At 39.1% G+C, this 21,931-nt stretch overlaps 1 protein-coding gene across 1 annotated transcript in view; it reads left to right on the top strand.

The window, feature by feature from the left end:
• The window catches only part of LOC110155404 (ryanodine receptor 3-like), a 150,488-nt gene that overhangs the window by 109,316 nt on the left and 19,241 nt on the right, over positions 1 to 21,931 (top strand). The window contains exons 50-77 of the mRNA XM_055155013.1: positions 765 to 985; positions 2,129 to 2,219; positions 3,029 to 3,169; positions 5,357 to 5,520; positions 5,609 to 5,687; positions 6,515 to 6,604; positions 7,504 to 7,650; positions 8,364 to 8,426; positions 8,579 to 8,654; positions 8,759 to 8,882; positions 8,962 to 9,077; positions 9,150 to 9,217; positions 9,294 to 9,415; positions 9,501 to 9,550; positions 10,175 to 10,235; positions 12,500 to 12,738; positions 13,320 to 13,401; positions 13,498 to 13,628; positions 14,002 to 14,334; positions 15,383 to 15,623; positions 16,383 to 16,470; positions 16,547 to 16,639; positions 17,141 to 17,155; positions 17,871 to 18,041; positions 18,120 to 18,179; positions 18,261 to 18,395; positions 18,929 to 19,041; positions 21,189 to 21,285. Of these exons, the coding sequence (XP_055010988.1) occupies positions 765 to 985; positions 2,129 to 2,219; positions 3,029 to 3,169; positions 5,357 to 5,520; positions 5,609 to 5,687; positions 6,515 to 6,604; positions 7,504 to 7,650; positions 8,364 to 8,426; positions 8,579 to 8,654; positions 8,759 to 8,882; positions 8,962 to 9,077; positions 9,150 to 9,217; positions 9,294 to 9,415; positions 9,501 to 9,550; positions 10,175 to 10,235; positions 12,500 to 12,738; positions 13,320 to 13,401; positions 13,498 to 13,628; positions 14,002 to 14,334; positions 15,383 to 15,623; positions 16,383 to 16,470; positions 16,547 to 16,639; positions 17,141 to 17,155; positions 17,871 to 18,041; positions 18,120 to 18,179; positions 18,261 to 18,395; positions 18,929 to 19,041; positions 21,189 to 21,285 (3,411 nt within the window). The remainder of the gene's footprint in view (positions 1 to 764; positions 986 to 2,128; positions 2,220 to 3,028; positions 3,170 to 5,356; positions 5,521 to 5,608; positions 5,688 to 6,514; positions 6,605 to 7,503; positions 7,651 to 8,363; positions 8,427 to 8,578; positions 8,655 to 8,758; positions 8,883 to 8,961; positions 9,078 to 9,149; positions 9,218 to 9,293; positions 9,416 to 9,500; positions 9,551 to 10,174; positions 10,236 to 12,499; positions 12,739 to 13,319; positions 13,402 to 13,497; positions 13,629 to 14,001; positions 14,335 to 15,382; positions 15,624 to 16,382; positions 16,471 to 16,546; positions 16,640 to 17,140; positions 17,156 to 17,870; positions 18,042 to 18,119; positions 18,180 to 18,260; positions 18,396 to 18,928; positions 19,042 to 21,188; positions 21,286 to 21,931) is intronic.

Here is a 21,931-nt window from a genome sequence, read left to right as displayed (position 1 = left end):
AATGACCATCCAAAAACAGGATGACTGTACGCTCTGACTCAATGCCATGGCATGTTGCGTAAAAAGAATTATTTTTAACTTAAGAAAGAATTAAATAAATTGCAGCTGTCAATTTGATTCATGTGCCTCGAGCAAACAAACAAACCACTAATTCTGTAAGAAGCAATGTATCAAAAGATTTTCCTCAACAGCCAACGTGAATCAATATTTAGACTGCATTTAGGTGCCAATAACAGCCGGTAGAGCATTGAATAAATGCAAAAGGGAAAATCAGGGTAGAGATTGACCATGCTAGAGCAATACTCTATATACTATAAGAGTCTATGTGTTATGTAATGGGAAACCTATTAAAGTACCTTTTTAAAAAATTTACTTCAAGAGATTTTTTTTTTTTTTTTACCAGTTAAAGCGTCAAATGTAGTTATTCTGATATAGAATTTAGCTCATTTTATTGATTCAGTTTATTTCTAAAAAAATCTTGCTGTTTTTGTGTAATTGTGTGTTTGGTTTGCTCAAAGTTGCAAAGGTAACTCAAATTAAACATGCTAAAAATAAGCCATCTCAGCAGGTCTCAAACCACAAAGAAAAATAGGCCTACTTTTTCAGTCCAAATCTAAGGTGTAGGTGAGTAAAAATAAAAAGTATCGACTCTAAAATGTACTTAAATGTATAGTACAGATAAAATTCTACTTACGTGTTGTACTTTGTTACCTTTCACCAATGGCTATGTGTGTCATTTTGTGACACTATGCCCTTTCCTGCAGGAGGGACTGTGCACCACTGAGACCGCCCTGGCCATGAATCGCTACATCGGATCTGCCATGTTACCGCTCCTCACCCGCTGTGCCCCACTGTTCGCTGGCACCGAGCACTACGCCACCCTCATCGACTCCACTCTGCACACCATCTACAGACTGTCTAAAGGACGCTCCCTCACCAAAGCACAGAGAGACGCCATTGAGGAGTGTCTGCTGTCCATCTGCAAGTGAGAACGGCTCTCTCACTTCTTAAAGTAGACATACATTTATGCTTATTTTCAGGTAGTTAGTATAAAACTACAGACTAACAGACAAATATCATAACTACATTTTTTTTAAATAATCACTTATATGTACAAATCATTGGGCGGAGATAGGAGGCAGGTTTCCGAGTGCTCAAATCTCAAATGCATGGTTTGTATATTTGACCCAATGTTATTTCTCAATTTTAATTAATCATTGGATCTATATAGTGTCTTTCAAGACATCCAAAGCGCTTTAGTCTTCATTAGTACCGTAGTCTTCATTCTCGATAAGCCGCTATTATAGCCACAGCTGCCCTGGAGCACACTGACAGATGAGAGGCTACCAATCTGCACCATCAGCCCCTCCGACCTCCACCACCACACACCACTTTTATACTTGGCAATGTGGGTGAAGTGTCTTGCCTACGGACACAACAATGTTTTTTGACATTGGTGTTCCACTGTGGCACCCGGAATTCTCAGTGGTCTCCCATCCAAGTACTAACCAGGCCCAGTTCTGCTTAGGTATCCTTTCCTAAATCCTCCATCTAGGAGCATTACTTTTTGATTAGCAGGTTTTGTACGTCACAAGACATGAGAGTGACAGAATGTTTTATTCTGTGCACTGGACATTCTGTTTCCTTATTAATTGTTCAGGTCAGAGCCTCTCCAAAACTGCTGCTCTTGTAAGTGCTCCCAGTGCACTTGTCACATCTATCAAAAAGAAACACTGAAACAAATGACAGGTGAAGTGAAGCATGTATGTACTGAAGGCTGTTCTGACAAACTCACAAGATGCTTTAGCTACTGTTTTTGAAGTCTGTGGAGGCTTATAAAGTCATATGACCATCCCAAAACTCAGCTATATATACCCGCTGGATTTAAATTAGGTGATTATATACACAGACTGTATAAAGAAGCGACACATTTTTCATAGTACAGTTGATTGGAATCAGAGTCGATGGAGCTGGAAGCTATTTGGAATGCTGTGGCTATGTCCATGCAGTCTATAGTCATAATGTTCTGCTCATTATCGCACTAGAAAAGGAGAAGAAATTTTACTTTAAACACTGTTATATTGTAAAGAGAAGTCACCTGTCTTATCTCTGTCCCCTCTCTGTGCAGACATCTCCGTCCCTCCATGCTGCAGCAGCTCCTCCGAAGGCTTGTCTTTGATGTGCCCTTGCTTTCTGATTATTGCAAGATGCCTCTGAGGGTAAACACTTTCTCACTTTTTCCCACCAGACCCAAAGACAGAATTTATACTTTCTATCATTTGGCATGCACGCCTCACTCTCTTTCATCTGCACTTTCTTTGTTGCTTCCTATCACAAACTCAACTCAGTGTATTACGCCATCAGCTTATTTCTTCAATGCATTTCCTCTGCAGTGTCAAATAGAAAGTCTCTTCAATTTACTGTAACTTTTACTTTTCATTTTGGCACTCCCACCCTCACAAACACACACACAGACACACACAAATGTATATGTTCCTTGACCCGGGCAGTTAATCACGGCTGCTGAAGAGGTAGGCATGGAGAGCAGAGAGACCAAGGATGAAGTATTGCATTGTGGGATTACAGGCCTGTTGGCTCCGCTGCTCTGTTCAATCCATCTGGCCACAGGAGAGAAATACTGCACATGAAATAAACTATGACTGGGGTGTGGAAAGGTGGAGGCTATGGCTATTGTTGCTCAGTGTTGCTTGCAGTTATAGCGGCAGGTTTTCAATTGGCTTTGCAGCAGAAACACACAGCAGAACAATATTTGATATATATTTTCTTCTACTTCCCCTGATGGCCTGGTATGAGCCTAAGGTGATTCAGTTCCATTACTAACAGCAATCGGTAATGAAATGGTTTATTTTTTTATGAGTCTATTCATCTCTATGTGCATATGTCTTTGCATTGTGTTCCCTCCATTGTTGTTTTGTTTGCAATCATCTTCTACTTGTTCGACAACAGAGCTATTAAAAGACGCACACAATCATTCTGTTCATTTGTGTTATTGTCACTTGCATTCCAGCTGCTGACAAACCACTATGAGCAGAACTGGAAATACTACTGTCTGCCCTCTGGCTGGGGCAGCTACGGCACAGCGTCTGAAGACGAGCTCCTTCTCACCAAGAAAATCTTCTGGGGCATCTTCGATTCACTCTCACAAAGGGTACGCATCACAACAACTCACAACAGTTCTAAAGACTTAGAATTACTTTACTGATCCAAAAGGGAAATGATTTGGACATAGTAGCTCACAGATCACAATAAATATAAAAACAAAGAGCAAAAATATATTTTGTAATAATAGATTCAAAATAAGTAGCAAAAATAGCAAGAGACTGGTGTTAAATATGGCATAATTATAGTATAATACTTATACATGTACAAATAAAATTGTGATGGAAATTTATATTGTGGAAAGATTTCGGGGTGGCAGTAGCTCAGTTGGTAGAGCATTCGCCCACTGATCTAAAGGTTGGTGGTTCGAATCCAGCTCTCAACATAAACATCACAGGTTGAGCGGTCAGATCCACTGACCCACAGGTTGGCTGGTGTGATTCCAGCTCCCACAGATGAATGCTGTCGTTGTGTCCTTGGGCAAGACACTTAACCCACCTTGCCCACAGTGTCTGCGTACACTGGTGTTTGAATGTGTGTGTGAATGGGTGAGTGGTTCCTTGTTGTAAAGCGCTTTGAGTGCCTTGAAGGTGGAAAAGCGCTATAGAAAAATGTGACCATTTCTCTCAATCTGTCTTTGTGTAAATGATTGTGATTTCTACCTGAAACCCAGACCAGTCATTAACATGTGTAAAGGTTCAACAGACACAACAGTCCCTCAGGAAACTGTGTGTTGTCTTAGCTGTCCTCAAATGTTTAAGTTGATCAGCACCAGCCTGTGAGACAAGTAACTGCTTTGATATGTATGTAACTTGTATTTCTGTATAAATACAAGAGACTCGGGGGTGAGGATATTGAATAAACCTTGGTCTGTATTCCAAAAACTCATCAGGCTTCGCAACTTAATCAATAATTTTTTTTCTTCAAGAGATATATAATTTTTTCCACAACAAAATATAGAAATATAGTAATACAAAATATATCTTGGCTATATATGGGTAAGGAGAATCAGTGCAAAGATAAAATAGTGTTTGAACCGACATAGCATTATCTATTATATATCTATCATATATAAGTTCTAGTCCTGTATCTCTCACTGTTTGAGCAGAGCTGTAGGAGCCTGTTGGAGAAATGGCTATAATGTAAAAATGTGTGAGAGGCATTCAAGTAAACCCCTTATGTAAACCATGTACTGTAATGGACTGTAATACAGCAGGATTTCAAAGCGCAGTACTTATTGGAAATGGTATGTTCCTTTGACATTGCTTAGGCCTAATCACAATGTTTACTCTAAATTGATTGTTTTCATTGTGCTATATTCACGCTCTAAACTTGACAAATTGCCCTGTGCGTTTGTAAAGCAGCAGGTCTCCCCATATATATGCACATAATCAAGAGGGACCTATGCCATTAGCGTCTTGATTAACATGTACTATGATTGGGGGCATTTTATTACTGCCAATATCTAACAGGCTCTTTGTGATGCAGATGCGTGGACTCAGCACTTCCCTTTAAATGCAGACTCATGAAAAGTGGCAAAGGCCGGCCTGGAAACGTCAATAACTAGATAGGCGTCATTGATCCAAATCTGGGAGCCTGCTGGTTCTTTAGCATTTATGTAATAGTTATTCACCGGGCTCTTACCTTTCCCCTTGTCCTTATTTATTTGTGCCAATACGATTTAAAGGTCCTATATTGCGTAAAATCAACTCTTGTGACCTTTTAGTTATGTTATAATGCCGTCACTTCATCGAAAACATATTTGGAGCGGTGTTTTGTTTCATTCACGGATGTCTGAATAATCCTTTATTATTAGTCCAGCTGCATTTCCAAAGTGCAAAATGCTCTGTTCCACCTTGTGATGTCCTGGAGTGGTAGTTTTCCAGTTAACAGCTACCTTATGCCTTTTGTTACCTAGAGATTTGCAATTCTAGGGCTGAAATCATCTAAATGATTCTAGTGAAGATGTATGGAGTATAAAAACACAGTGGAGAACTTCTTGAGATCACAAGGCAGAACAAATTGTTTTCTGTCTGAGAGAAGAACTCTAAAAATGCAGGGTTTGTGTATTAAACAAGTGTGAATGAAAAAAAACACAGGTATGTTTGTGACGAGAACACAACATTATAATATAGATTAGAGCGTATTATTTGCCCTTTAATTATTTTCACCAAAACCACTGAAACAATCAGTTCTTCTCATCTACAAACCTAATTCTGTTTCTCATTTTGTGCAGAAGTACGACCAGGAGCTGTTCAAAATGGCCATGCCGTGCCTCAGTGCTATTGCTGGAGCACTGCCACCAGACTACGTGGACGCCTCCATCAGCACTGCAGTGGAGAAGCCCAACTCTGTGGACGCTCATGGAAACTTCGACCCCAAACCCATCAATACCACCAAGTATGTCCCCTCGAAACAGTTGCCCAAACTGCACAAGATTCTGTTTAATGGTCCAGGTTGTATATAATGCTTTTATATTCTCTTTCAGCATCACTCTTCCAGAGAAGCTTGAACACTTTGCCAACAAATATGCAGAACATAGTCATGAGAAGTGGTCCGCAGAGAGGGTAAGTGAAGATGGGCAATAATAAATACAGAACTGGGGCATATTTCTTGCTTTGAGGCCTACCATGTAACTTTTTGACTCTTTTGAGCTTTAAGTCATGTTATAATGTTGTTACCTCATCAAAAGCAAACCTAGAGTTGTGTTTTTGTTCACACATGTTTGAGTAATCCTGCTTCCCTACAAAACCTCAAAATGCTCTGTTCCGCACTGTGATCTCATGAAGCGGTAGTTTTCAAGTTAATAGCTGCCTTTTTAATTAAATTAAGTTTAATTTAATGCAGGGTTTATGTATTAAGTGGTTGTGTGTGTGTGTGTGTGTGTGTGTGTGTGTGTGTGTGTGTGTGTGTGTGTGTGTGTGTGTGAATGAATGTGTGTGTGTGTGTGTGAATGAAACAAAACACAACTTCAGGTATGTTTACGATGAGGAAACAACATTACAAAATACTAGTCAGAAAATAGTGTAATACTGGCCCTTTAATGGAAGATTTTTATAGTTTTAATGGCATACTGTGTAACATTCCAGGCAAAGATATGCATTATTATCAAGACAAACAGGTGCAACTCTCTACTAGAAAAAATACTTAAAATTAGTATTGGCTATTACTTCCATAACTTTTTTCTTACCTTTTTTGGCTTGCCAGATTTATTTTACTGTTATAAGTTCTTCTTTTACTTGACTGCATTTCTTCTAGATAAATTCACAGTAGAGAATTCCTGAGCGGTGAATTTGGAGACATTTGGACAGAATTATGTGCACTAAATATTTTATTCAGTCTTTCAAACAGTAAATCCTTTGCTTTATCTGAAGTAAGTCTGTTTGTGCCTCAGGTGCTGCTGGGCTGGAAATACGGAGACGGTGTGGACGAGAAGACCAAGACCCATCCTCAACTCAGGGCCTACAAATCTCTCACAGAGAAGGTGCACTATTTCATGCAACCAATATATTTTCGTAAAGGATTTTATTTTCTGTTATAATGTTGTTCCCTCACCAAAAGCATACTCAGAGTTGTACTTTGTTTCATTCACACATGTTTAACTCACAAATCATGCATATTTACGCTGAGCTTGTCTCTCAAATGGAAAACACTCCATTCCACCTTGTGATGTCATGTGGTATTACAGGAAGTCCTCATGCACCTTCACTAGAATCATTTGGACGATTTCAGCTCTGTACTTGCCACTACTTGAAGGTAGAAGGAACGTTGGAGATGTAGACAGACTATGGGTATGTTTACACAAGAACGCTTGTAGGTAAAAGCGACAAAATGTTTTATCGGAAGGGCCTTTTGTTTAGACAGCGACTGTGTTTTTGGGGCTTAAAAATGCAAAAATCTGAAACCACCCTCCAGAGTGGAAAAGTTGAATATGCTCCACCGTAGCATTTCCGTCTACACTGCCCAAGACGGAAAACTCAGCTCAGATCTGCTCACGTCACGTACGTGTTTATGTCATGCAGATTTCCTCCCGAAAACAGTCATCTAAACACATAATAAAAACTGAAGACATGACGCCACTTTTGCGTCTTCTGTTCAGACTGTCATCATATAAACGTAGCCTAATAAACCAGGATTAATGAAGCATGTTTGAATGAAGCAAAATACAACTCCCGATATGTTTTTGAGGAGGTAAGAACATTTGATCAGGGCTTAAAGCTCACTAGAGTAAATTTTGTGTGATAAAGGACCTTTAATACAATATACTAACAATAACTGACGTGTTGAAATGTATTGATGGAATGACGTCTTTGAAAAGCATTTTGTCACATGAACATACTCAAATAAATGTATTCATTCATTTATAAACCGTGTGTGGTCCAGGAAAAGGAGATCTACAGGTTCCCCATCAGAGAGTCCTTGAAGAGCATGCTGGCCATGGGCTGGTGTATTGACAGGACCAAGGATGGAGAGAGCATGTCCCAGCAGAGGGAGAGTGAGAAGATGAGGAAGATCTCCACTGTCTCTCAGGTGCACACAAACAACATGGTCTGGTTTGTTCTACTGGTGGTATTGTAGCAGGTGTAGTGGCCATACTGTGGAATATTATAGTCAAAGGAGTTTCCATAAACAAGCAGGAGGAGAGTCAGGTATCTGGAGATGTAAGCCTGCCCAGAGTAACACTTGTTTTTCATTGCAATTAACACAACATTTTTTTGGCTCAAAAGTTACATACTGTGGCTTTAATGCAACAAATTATTTCAGCAAAACAGTATTAAATAAGATAAGTAGTAATGCCATTTAATAGAAACTCAAAGCTTTAAGGCTCAGTACATAGACCTCCGCAGTAGTCCCATTTACCATTGTGTCACACCCTGGCAGAGATTGATACTCGCTGGGGATTTTTAATTAAAGTTCCAAAAGTAGGTGCTGAATTATGTGTGTTTTAATTCTCGCTGTTTCGACAGCTTGAGAATAACAAACCATTTTATTAAAATGATTATGCATGTCCACCTGTTGTAAGGAAGACTTTAGTCAGCCTTTGATGTGAAAAGGAGATAATCTTATCAACCGAATTGCTTTTTTAAATTGAATTGTTGGGGTATTATTACAGAATACTTCAATACTTTGTTTTTTTTAACATTAATTATATGTGCAGGATAGTTTGTATGCATTCTGATGTATAGATATGGAGACTGGACAATGGCAAAATGTTATACCAACAGGATAATTTTGTATTCCAGGCAAATGGCTTTAACCCAAGTCCCATCGACACCAGCAACGTGATCCTGTCCAGAGAGCTGCAGGTGGGTGCCCGGCATTCATTTGTGCTGTGAGATGATAATGAAATGATCCTTCACTGAATATGAGATGAAACCCTGTGTCTTGAATACTAATGGGACGGGCACATCTTCCACTCAAACCTGCACTTTCTCTCTCTTGTCCTTGTTCCCTCAAGGGGATGGTGGAGGTGGTGGCCGAAAATTACCATAACATCTGGGCCAAGAAGAAGAAGAGCGACCTTGGAAGCAGAGGTGACTGGCTAATGAAGTCAATCCTGGACAAACACGATGAAATACAGGCCACAAACACAGAAAAGTATAGATTTATTGAGAGGTTTGCTTCTGTGTGGTTAAAGGTGGAGGGACTCACCCGCTGCTGGTGCCGTATGACACACTGACCGCCAAGGAAAAGGCCAGAGACAGAGAGAAGGCCCAGGATCTGTTCCGCTTTCTGCAGATCAATGGATACAGCATTACAAGGTGAATGGGCCACAGGGTCAGTCAGATAAGTATCTGAATGCAGATTACGTTAAAGTCATTCATGTTTTGTGGTTTACAGAGGTTTGAAGGATTTGGAACATGATTCGTCCTCGATGGAGAAGAGGTTTGCTTACAAGTTCCTCAAGAAATTGCTGAAATACGTGGATTCAGCTCAGGAATTCATTGCACATCTAGGTACTATAACAGTGCATTAAAATATGTCTAACTGTAACAGATTTTACATACAGTATATTTTCTCAAATTCAGAGGCCATGGCTGCTACTGGAAAAATGGATCGGTCACCACATGAACAAGAAATCAAGTTTTTTGCCAAAGTACGTCTTGTCCTAAATACTAAGTAATGAGTAGATTTGAAATTAGAAACACCTTTTAATTGTACTTTTACTGTAGGTGCTGCTGCCCCTCATCGACCAATACTTCAAGAACCACTCCCTTTACTTCCTGTCATCGCCCAGTAAGAACCTGAGCAGTAGTGGATATGCAACTAACAAAGAGAAGGAGATGGTCACCAGGTCTGCCCCAGTGACTATTTTACCAAAAATATTATAAAATATTATAAATGTAATTTTTTTTATCTCCTATTTTTGTGTTTTCTAGCCTTTTTTGTAAACTGGCAGCTCTTGTAAGACACAGAATTTCTCTGTTTGGTAAGATGATTAATTTTTTCATGTCTATTTTATAATGTTATAATTATTGTTATTGGTGGATTAAGATTACACGAATTTCATATGAAAAATCCAAAGTAAGATAAAAAAAATTCTGATGGAGGGTCACTCGCTTCTCTCCATGTTACACTTATTTATTCGGCGGAGACAGCAGGTGACGCCATAGGGCCAAGTTACATGTCAGATCTGTGGAGAGGGGAGCTCAATCACAGTAAGAATGCAAGTTTTTGAGTCAATTAAAACCCGTGTTATTGAGTAAATGCAAGATGGATACATTTAATACCATACTGGAGAGAGCAACATCTCCATGGAGACAATCAGATGGCAGGCCCTCCACCAGAAAAGTTACATAATGCACCTTTAAATTGCACAAAGTCTAGCATAGAGCAATTTAGTTTATAGATCAGTTCTAACAAAATCCAATAGTCTTGATGGAGCTTAGGTGGTGTATTGGCATAGCTAAGCCCAGGACATTAAATTGATTGCCGTCTCTGATAAGGTTAATATGTACCTTTGACCTCAGCGTTCCTCTTGGGGCTTATTTGGGATCAGAACTGCTCTCACTTTCTCCTCCTAATGACTGCTCTGTGTTTTTCTGTGTTGTAGGAAGTGACTCCACCACCATGGTCAGCTGTCTGCACATACTGGCCCACACGCTGGACACCAGGTCAGCACCACCAATTTAATCACATTTTTAATCACTTCTAATTGTGTGTTTTTTTTTTTTTTTTTCATGTTTTGATTAGATTTGTTTTTTATTTGTGTTTTTTGTAAAATAGTTGCACATTTTAAATACATCAAGTGAAATATAAACTGCAAAACTAATCGGAAAAATCACAAATAAAAATGAGTCATTTATTGATACTTTACAGCTGATGGCATCAACATTCCCTGGGGGTGTGATGCTAACTAAAAGCATTACTCTAATGCACTAATGTGTGCATTGTGTCACCATGGTAACTGTTGAACATTCCTCCAATAGATACATCCCATACATTCTGTGTTGGCAACGATTCCCGAGATTGAGGATTTAAAGCTAGAACAAAGAGAATGTTTGGTGAATTTTATCAAGGGGAAAGACATTATTGCCCTTCTTCCTATGGGATTTGGGAAAAGCTTAATATACCAGTCAGCCCCGTTAGTGGTGCATTACATATGTCACGAAAAAATAGCAGTACCCGTCTACCGTCGTGCGAACGAATTCTAATGCTGCAGACAGTTTGTACGAAGTGAAACCTGCTGATGAATCAGGTTAAATATTACCTACCTTTGATCCATAATCGCTGCATTTGCTAATTGCGACTACTTTATCTTGCTTTTTTAGCACTCACCACTTTGGAAATTACTATGATGTCTTTTTGATAGTAGCGAAATGTTATGCAACAAAAATAACGATGCATTTAAGCTTTTACTATTGAAAAAGTCATCTGCAGTTTAGTGGTGTAAGGTCTGTAAGGATTTATGGGCTAACCTTTTAGCAACATATTTGTTATGGATTTGACTTTAGTATCACTTATTACATTAATGTCCTATGGGAGTCCCTGACATTAACAAAACAACCACTGGCATTTAAATAAGCAAAACAGATTTGACTGTGCACATGTTGCCTCGGGCCTGTTCTTCAGTGTTTGGTAATGTGGCGCACTTGTGTTATACTGGGTTAGTTTGTGTTAGATATCTGCAGCTGATCCCCACAGATGCTCTCCGACTTTGATTTCTCCTTCAAACCAGAACACATCGCCCCTTCACAATGGCGCATGCAGTTAGCCGTGTTACAAAGTGTGAAGCTCTGAAATTGATTAATTATATTAATGCATTGTGCTGTTTCAGAGTGACACATTAAACTCCATGCCAAACGGCCAAACTCACCTTGGATTTGAATATGCCTCTAATTTATTAAGTGAATCATTTATGTGTCGGACCGAGTGCGGGCAGCTTGATATTCACGTCTCATAATTCACTCACTAAAATTTTCTCTGGCTGTGAGATGGGATTGCATATTCAAGCGTGTCCTACTGTGGGTAAACTGAGCCGCCCCATGCATTCTGAGGAGTTCCTAATGCTTTAATACTCTTGTCTAGCTCCTTATTTGTAGGAAGAGCATAGTATTAGAATTGTAGTTAACTTGATAAATTCCCGTGCATCGATTCATTGACTAAAAGGTAAAAGTATTGTGACAAAGACTCTGACAAAGTAAAAAATATAGAGAAGTGATATTGAACATTATCTTCACTCCCAAGACTCCAGCTAACTCACTCCATGCCTTCTCATTTCTGCAAAGAAATGCATAATACATTCTTGTTATCCTAAAAATATTATAACCCTAGCAAAATTATTAAATTGATGGATAAAAAATTAGTTGGCTAAGTCTCCATAGACCAGTTAATTGATTAAATGACTAAGGGATTACAGCCATACTTTTAATTAAATTCCCCTTTGGTGCTGTATATAGAGCTCAGTTCTTGCTATCTTGTCTTGCTTATGTCAGAGGTATAATACTCCCTACAATGGAAGCATCGCCTGAAGGGGCTGGACTAGAGTGAAATGGACAGCACTATCACAATGTCTTTAGGATACATGTCTCTGGGTGCTTGGTCCTGTATACACGATCCAGTGTACTCTTCTCTCGGGCTACTACAGTTTATTACACTCACAACTGAGGTACTAGGCAAAGTCTGGACTCAACAACAGATTTTTTTTTTTTTTTGAGTTAACCACAGTATCATCAGCCACAGTAAAATAAAACAAACTAAATCATTACTGAAATGCTGAATTAGTATTGTCATCATAAAGTATTTAGCACTAACAGATGCTTAAAGAGGGATGAAGATTCATCAAAGCTTTAAATATATATATTACTCAAGTAGAAGTATATAGTATTAACATAGTATTTTAAAATGCCTTTCTCCTGCCCCTGTTTCCTTCTTCCAGGACAGTGATGAAGTCTGGCTCAGAGCATGTGCGGTCAGGCCTCAGGACCTTCTTTGAAAATGCGGCGGAGGACCTGGAGAAAACATTTGAGAATCTGAAGCTGGGGAAGTTTACCCACTCCCGGTCGCAGATGAAAGGCGTGTCACAGAATATTAACTACACCACAGTGGCCCTGCTGCCCATCCTCACGGCTCTGTTTGAACACATCACTCAGCACCACTTTGGAGTCGACCTGCTCTGTGAGTCTGACAGTTAAGCAGCCCGCATCAGACAAAGTGTGATGAAACAAGATGAAAAAAGGAGTTACATGTCAGTCGTGTCGTCTGTTATAATCAAAAGGATTTCTTATATTCTTTTTAGTTCCTTTCTGTAGTGACTTAAACGTGCACTGCCTAACTCTTGTTGTGGGTATGCCACTTGTTTGTCACTTGGAGATGCTGTTGCTTTGCCTGGAGTGTTCCACAGTTTGGCATTTTACACATCTGTCTAGCATTGATTTCATTACAGTTATTTTATTACTCTAGTAAACCTTAACAACATGCATTTTTACAGTTAGCCTGGTCGCCACATCACATATCTGATCCATAACTTGGCATGGTGGTGCCAATTGCTGGTTTGTATGGAGTTTAATGATATATTGTGAAGAATTCTTGGCAAAACACTATCATCTCCATGGAGAAAAACAGATGGCATACCATCTACCAGAACTTATGTGCACCAGTGCACCTTAACAAAAGACTACACAACATAAAAATAAGATTAGATTAGATTAAATTAAGAGCTACTGTATAATCATCATTAATTGTCTGTCTATTCTAAGTGGATGATGTCCAGGCCTCCTGTTACCGCATACTGACCAGTCTTTACGCACTGGGAACAGGAAAAAACATCTACGTAGAGAGGTATTCTTGTTATTGAGAACAAATGATATACAGTAACAATATGAATTGCTGGTTATTCATATTTCACCCTCTCCCTCCTTTCTCTGTATTCCCCAGACAGCTGCCGGCTCTGGGGCAGTGTCTGGCCACTCTGGCTGGAGCTATGCCTGTGGCATTTCTGGAGCCGCGACTCAACATGTACAACCCCTGTTCTGTGTTCAATACAAAGAATCACCGAGATCGTGCCAGTAAGTTACTGAAAGAAAAATACTGAGTAATGAAAATGTAGTTTATTATATTTTTTGTTTTAGACTAGCACTAAATCAAAATATTTCTCTTTGGATAAGTTGGGAATCTAAAAATGAATCAGTTTACTACACTTCAGTTATCCTTAATAAAGCATGAATAAACAGTAGTATTTAATTAAGAAAGATTCAGGCTTAGTACCTACTTAATCAATACCCTAACTCCTGACCACAACCCCTTGAGATATATATTAAGCCTGCATCGGTCTTAATAAACTATTTGTTCATTATGCATTAGGTTTTTGTTCATAATTTATTAAGGCAAAGTAAGATAAATATCTTTGTATGAACACAAAAGCTTGTTCCTTTGTTTCAGTGCTTGGAATAGCAGACTCAGTAGAAAACGTGTGTCCCGGGATGCCTCGATTGGAAGGCCTGATGAAGGACATAAATGACATGGCAGAGTCCGGGGCGCGGTACACAGAGATGCCCCATGTGATCGAGGTGGTCCTGCCCATGCTATGTAACTACCTGTCCTACTGGTGGGAGAGAGGCCCCGAGAACCAGGGGACCAGCGGGACCAGCGGGGCCAGTGTCTGCTGCACCACGGTTACATCAGAGCACCTCAGCCTCATCCTGGGGAACATCCTGAAAATCCTTAACAACAACCTGGGCATTGATGAGGCCTCCTGGATGAAGAGGATCGCAGGTGGGGCTCTAATAAATGAATCATCAGTAGGACTCATAGACGTCACAATATAACATTTTAGTATTATGAAAAATATATCTTTATGAAATGCAACTTTATGAATGATAAAAATGATATACTCTACCAGTCAAAAGTTTGGATGCTCTTTGTTTCTTTATTTTCAATACTGTTTACATTGTAGACCCTCACTGTAGACATACAAACTATGAATGAACATGTAAGTAATGTTGTTAACAAAAAATAAACACAAAATCACTCCAAACTGGCCATTTCGGGTCACATCATTGTGAATCTCATCGAGAAAAGGCCAAGGGTCAACAAAGCAAAAAGTGACTACTGGGAGGATTTGAATATAAAACATAAAATAAAGTTCCTTTCCTACATAATTTTTTATGTGTAGCATCATATATATTTGATGTCTTCAGTATATGTATCTGAGAAGTAGAAAGTGGTAATCATAAAGAAATAAAAAAAAAAACAATGAATGGGAAGGTGTGTCCAAACTTTTGACTTTTTTGTGTATAGTGATTTGAAACAACTTATTTTTGCTTATCACAATCATCCTGACATCCTTAATGACAATAAAAACATATGATTACATTGATATATCACATATAAATTGTAAATACATTTTAAAAATCTGCCTCCATTTGTAATAACTGCTTGCTAATCATTAACTCTCCTTTGTAAAACTCTACAGTGCGACTTCTGTTGGTTAGTTTTATAATTGAAAAACCCTGTGGCTAAAACAAATGACTCTAGTTTTTCAATTACTCTATTTAATACCAGCAGCCTCATTGCTTTTCCTATTAAGTGGCACAGCTTAATGTAGTTTTAAAATGACAAAACAACTTACTGATCCATGTGGTGCACTTCATATAGATAATGAATGCTTTTATGTTCCAGATTTGATTATGGCCATAGAGCTAAACCAATGTTATGTCTGCATTTAAGGTCACAACTAATGGACCAACATCATCGATTAATACTAAGCATATTAAGTAGAACATATCTGATTTATAAACAACGCTGTGGCTTTGTTTTTTAGTGTGCGTGCAACCGATCATCAGTAAAGCTCGGGCAGATCTGCTCAAGAGCCACTTCCTGCCCACATTAGAGAAGCTGAAGAAGAAGACGGTGAAGGTGGTGATGGAGGAGGAGCTTCTGAAGGCCGACTGTAAAGGAGACACGCAGGAGGCGGAGCTACTCATCCTGGATGAGTTTGCGGTGCTGTGTCGGGATTTGTACGCCTTCTACCCCATGTTGATACGCTACGTGGACAATAACAGGTCAGACCATGCTCACTGGAGGATACTGTGATGCTGCAATCTTCATGCTATTTTAAATTCAGTGCTATTTTGCTATCAAATGAGGAAAGAAAAGCTAACATGTAATAATTTTCATGCATAATAATAGTTCATTATTGACATTTTATATATTATTTTAAATGGACTATTTTCTACTATGTTATAATGTTGTTTCCTCATCAAAAACATACATGGAGTTTTGTTTCATCCACACATGTAACACAAACCCTGCATATTTAGGCTGAACTCCTCTCTCAAACAGAAAACACTCCACCTTGTGATGTCATGTGGTAATACAGGAAATGCTCCACTGTGTTTTTAAACTCCATAGACCTTCAGTAGAATCATTTGGATCATTTCAGCCTTGGAAATTCCAATCTCTAATGAACTACAGGAAAAGGTTAGCTGCTTACTTAAAAACTCACTTCATGACATCACATGGTGGTGTGAATGAAACAAAGCACAATTCCAGATATGTTTTTAAGGAGAAGAAAACTTTAACAGATGGCTAAAAGCTCATAAAAGTCAAGTTTACATAATATAGAAGCTTTAAATAACTGCAGTCCTGTATCCACACAGTTTAAATAAACAAAATATGAATGTTTATGCAAATCATATTGTTCTTGTAAATATTTCACATTATGTATGTGAATTGTATGTCAATACATTATAGTTGCATTTATAAGATGCTTCTGTAAGAAAAACAGATGTGTCAGATGTATGTTTTGTGTTCCCCTGTAGGTCCAGGTGGCTGAAGGAACCGGACGCTGACTCCAATGAGCTCTTCAAAATGGTTGCAGAAATATTTATTCTCTGGTGCAAGTCACATGTAAGTCACAGAGAAGTATTTTTATGAAAGTGCTCAACATTTTTTACATTGTTCAACAGATGTTGTCCTCTTTTAGAATTTCAAAAGAGAGGAGCAGAACTTTGTGGTGCAGAATGAAATCAACAACCTGTCCTTTTTAACTGGAGATAGTAAATCCAAAATGGCTAAGGTGGGCTTTATTTTTATATATTTGGAACTTTATTTTACAAATTCAAACAACATAATTCCGTCACAACATTTGACTAAAAGGGAAAGATACTGTTAACATTGTACGCCATGTTAACACTCTGTGTTTGCTTACATGAGCTTGTATGTTAACAGGTAAAATGCTTTAAATAAACCAGAGGGACTACTTGTAATCATGCACAAACATGCTGCAATAAAACATTTTTATCAATATTGAAATTCATGAAAAGATATGGGTCTTTGTGCATGTGTGTGCATGTATTTACACTTCCCACAGAACTAACATTCATACTCTTTAGGTATCACTTTAGTTCAGAATGGCCCTTTCTTGTCTTGCCTGATTAAGCAGTTTTCAGGCAAACAAATGTGTTCCACTACAGTGCACTCCCGAGTGAGGACCGTGTGCCTGCCCCCATTAACTGCCCTCTCATCCTTTCTCCTCTGTCTGCCTCTCTCTCCTCTCTCTGTCTCTATCTTTGAACAGTCCTTTAAGGAAAAGGTAGAGTGATGCTGTGCATGTGCTCTTTACCCGCCAGCTTATTGGCTTACGTGCTGCGGTGGCCAAGCCGAGAAGCCAATAGCCTGTGCCTGCTGTGCTCTGTAGTCTGTAGTTTTATGTTGTCTTCTTCTCATGGTTTTTGCTCCATTTATCAAAGTCTGTGACATAGTTGCTTTGGTCATTTCTCATAGCCTTAAGGAAAAAAATCCAGTATGCTACATTGGGTTAGAAACCATGTGTTTTTATGCCGTGGGTGAGATTGTACTTGATAGACTGTGTTCTCTATGTTGTAGTTATTTCAAGTTCTTTACATGGTGTTGTATGTTTAGACCACGTGTATTGTCTGTCTTTAAGTGTTAATTAGTGTTTGCATTGAGTCCTGTATTTAAATGTATGTAAATTATGCAAGGTAATATCATCCTACGGTGGTAACACCTGCTCTACTTTAGTATGTAGCTAATAGAATTTGCTCAGTGCTTACAAATAAACATAATGCGTTTGGGCGTCTGGCTTTAACTCATTTCCTTAAAATAAACCTAAAGCACTTCAGTATGTTTTAAATATGAGCGTCTAATATGTTACATTTATTGCTGATTTAAATTTAAACCCTGCCCTCTGTAATTTATTCAGTTACAGTTTGTAGCTTAGTTAGTATTTTTCATTTGGGATTTAGACATTGTTGGGGCACATGTTAATCTAGTGTTTGGTGTTGCAGTCTGGAGGACAGGACCAGGAGAGGAAACACAAGAAGCGGCGTGGGGAGTTCTACTCCATCCAGACATCCCTCATTGTAGCTGCTCTGAAGAAGATGCTGCCAATCGGTCTGAACATGTGCACCCCCGGAGACCAAGAGCTCATCTCTTTAGCCAAGACACGCTACTCACTGGTGAGGAACTTTTCTCATTAAACCCAAATATAATTTCAATCTCAGAGTGTTTTAACTTGTAGCTGGTGTCCTCAACAGAAAGACACAGATGAAGAAGTGAAGGACCATATTCATCAGAATTTGCACCTCAGAGAAAAAGTAATTGAATCGCTTTGCACAAAGACAGTTGCTGTAGTATAGATAATTACTGTTTGTAAGAATATTGTTCCATACCTTCAGTCTGAGGACCCAGCCGTGAGATGGCAGCTAAACCTGTACAAGGACATTCTCACCAGGACTGAGGGTCCTCCAGACCCCGACAGAGTGGTGGACCGCATCCAGAGGATCTCTGCTGCTGTCTTTAACCTGGAGCAGGTCTGACCTCACACCTAAAGCACACACTGTGGCCTACACATGCTGAGTAATTAGCTCTCCTTTTCTACAAGAAGCCACGTGGCTTCTGTTCTTGTAAAAGCCAACACCTCTCCTGTAGTGGAGCGTGCTTGTACTCTCCATGTTAGTGTTCATGTGTTCTTATTAAATTAAGCGTAATATTACGAAGTAACTACGTAATAATGGTGTCCCTTCATCATCAGCTTACTCAAATTTGTATTTTTATTGATTTGCGCATCCTACATTGTCCTGCACCTAACCCCGCCCACAACTTTGTACTCACTTGTGAAAAACTTTCAAATTTACATTTAAATGATATGGTTGAATGCTACTACAAAAAGGCAGGGCCAGCAGCAGAGAATAGGTTGTTTTAGATCACTTTTGTTGTTTACAACTAACAAAAAGTAAAATAATTATTTATGAAGCTGATAGTTATACTAAACACTTTAAAAGAATATCAGACAAATTCATAATCATTACTGTTATTATTTTATGATACTCTTTTTTCCCAATAGGTGGAGCAGCCTTTGCGGTCCAAAAAGTGTGTATGGCAGAAGTTGCTTTCCAAGCAGAGAAAGAGAGCAGTGGTTGCCTGTTTTCGCATGGCGCCTCTGTACAACCTACCAAGGTACTACCAACACATTTTAAAATCCCCACATCTTTGGCTGTAATGTTGTGAGGACTAATAACCTATGGCACAGACGATTCAGAGCACAAGAGCTCCTACATCACTTTTGTAGGTTGTGACCCTGCATTAATCCAAGTCGTCCCTCTCTCCGTGTATAGGACAAATGTCTAGCCTGCAGCTGTTATCAAAGAGTAGAAAAAAGAGACACCAGCAATTTCATGGCCTGCTGCTCTGTAACTCAATCACACAGAAGCGCACAGAGCTACAGTAGGGAGGAAAACAATTACGAGGGTCCAACCTGGAGCAGGCTATTCCCAATATGGCCCGCCTGCCTGCCTCACAGCACGGCCTCTTTATTCACAGTTACTGACAGTGAAGTATGACATTGCATAAATAATTAGTAGGCTGTGTTTCCAGTAGTGTATGGTGCTGACGTGTATGGCTATTTCTTTTTTTCGAACAGGTGTGATTTTGTGTTGATTTTGTATTCCAGAACAATCACTCTATACTGTACTTGATTCTTCTCAGGCACATAATTAATAATTACTTCCTGAAAGCCTACAAATATAAATGGTTGGAAAGGTTGCATGGGAACTCAGACTATGACTGTCTGCTCTCCATGCTTACGGTAACAATCTACAGAACCTTTGCTCGTCACATTTGGATTGTTAATCCCTTCTTTTCTCTTCCAATCCCCTTCACGTTTATACAGCATCCATATAAAACAATTAGGCATAAGATTATGATTATTATAATTTACTCTGCTTAGTTGGTAAGTTAATTCCAGTTTTGATTCATCATCGTTTGGAGTTTATAGAGGTAGATTTGGCAGGTGGTTGTATTGTCATAATATTATGCCTAACGTTTTTTGCCTGATTGATCAAATCCAACGTTGCCAAATGCCAAATGGCGATTTGTAATTAAAGGGCCCATATTACGCTATTTTCTGATCTCTATTATGTTGTTTCCTCATCATAAACATATTCAGAGTTGTGTTTTGTTTTATTCACACGTTTAACACACAAAATCTGCATATTTATGCAGAGTTTTTCTCTCAAACTGGAAACACTCCATACATCAGAATCATTTGGATATTAATCTAATAATAATCTCTACTGAACAAAAGGTAAAAGGTAGCTTTTAAATTGAAAACTACCACTTCATAACATCACAAGGTGGAACAGAGCATTTTGAGCTTTGGAGATGCACACAGACTAACAATAAAGGGTTACTCAAACATGTGTGAATGAAACAAACACAACTCCAGATATATTTTGATGAGGCAACAACATTCTAATATAGATTAAAAGTCACAAGAGCCAATTTTGCGCAACTTTGCTCACATTAAAGGGACAGTTTGGAATTTTGCACAGAAGGCCTCATTTCCTAGTGAGCCAGAGTGTTGGAGACACTTTTTAAAATATTCCATCCAGTCCTTGTGTTTGCAGAGGTCGCTGGTGCTAGGCTAGTGCATGTCAATGGGAATAGTTAACCTGCCACTAAAAACAGTCTTACGCAGTCCACAAAACACCCGAAGCAAATCTATTATTACACCAGTCTATACATGTAAATGTCTGTGTTGATAGAATAATATTAGAAGTAAAACCAACCTTGCATTTGAAGGATTTCTGTCTGAGCAGCAGCGGCGAGTTGTACTTCCTGACAGAAAGCTATGAGAAAATAGTCCCTCAACATGCGACGATTCATGCGATGCAAGGTTGGTTTGATTTCAGACAGTATTTTATCAACACAGACATTTGCATCAATAGTCTGGCGTAATAATAGATTTGTTTCAGGTGCTTTGTGGAGTGGATAAGACTGTTTTTAGTGGCAGGTTAACTATGCCCATTGACACATTGCACTAGCCTAGTACCAGCGACCTCTGCAAATACAAGGACTGGATGGAATATTTTAAAAAGTGTCTCTACACGTCTCCAATACTCTGGCTCACTAGGAAATGAGGTCCTCTGTCCAAAATTCTGAACTGTCCCTTTAATAACTTGTCTCTAATAAGATCTCTATTAACCCTCCTTTTCAAAGATGTTGAATTTGCCTGTTCTCTGTACTAACACAATCATTCTGCCTTAAGGAGCCCTCCACCCTTTGCTTCTTTCCCGTCTAACCCAGCTGTCGCCCTCCCTTTCCAGGCATCGCTCTATTAACCTCTTCCTCCTGGCCTATCAGAGAATATGGATAGAGACAGAGGAGTACTCTTTTGAGGAGAAGCTAGTGCAGGACCTTGCAGTAAGTACTCTGAGAGCCACAGGGAGCCAGAGGGTTGTGTCCATTATCACGTCCAATATGCACCTCTGGGTCACACTCGGCCTCATACTGTGACAAACCCAGCCCTGCATTTACAACCCGCCTGACATCTGAGGTGATGTCAGAGCCCCACTGTTAACTCTACTCTGTTTGTGTATGCCAGTGTATTAACAGCAGCAAAGCATCGAAGTACGATGCTTTGGCAAATCACCATGAATGCTGTCTCTTTGCTACATCTGTATTTTTAAAGAGCCCGTATTACGCTTTATGTTTTCTGATCTGTGTTATAATGTTGTTTCTTCATGACAAACATACCTGTATTTGTGTTTTGTTTCATTCACACATATTTAATACACAAACCCTGCATATTTAGGCTTAGTTCTTCTCAGGAAGTGCTCCACTGTGTGCTACATACTACATACATAAACTACATACACCTTCATGTTTGAATAATTTCAGCCCTGAAATTGCCTATCTCTACTGAACTAAAGGTAAAAGGAGCTGTTAACTTGTAAACTACTGCTTCATGATTTCACGAGGTGGACCAGAGCTTTGGAGATGTAGGGCCTGTTTACACCAGATTGCGGCTAAAAAATGCAAAATATTCTGAATAATCAGAAGTGCCTTT

Source organism: Boleophthalmus pectinirostris, unplaced genomic scaffold, assembly GCF_026225935.1.
Source record: "Boleophthalmus pectinirostris isolate CB_2022bp ecotype Guang Dong unplaced genomic scaffold, ASM2622593v1 HiC_scaffold_10, whole genome shotgun sequence".
Lineage (NCBI taxonomy): Eukaryota > Metazoa > Chordata > Actinopteri > Gobiiformes > Gobiidae > Boleophthalmus > Boleophthalmus pectinirostris.
The sequence above is the reverse complement of the archived record's forward strand: the minus strand, read 5'-3'. Positions and strand labels throughout refer to the sequence as shown.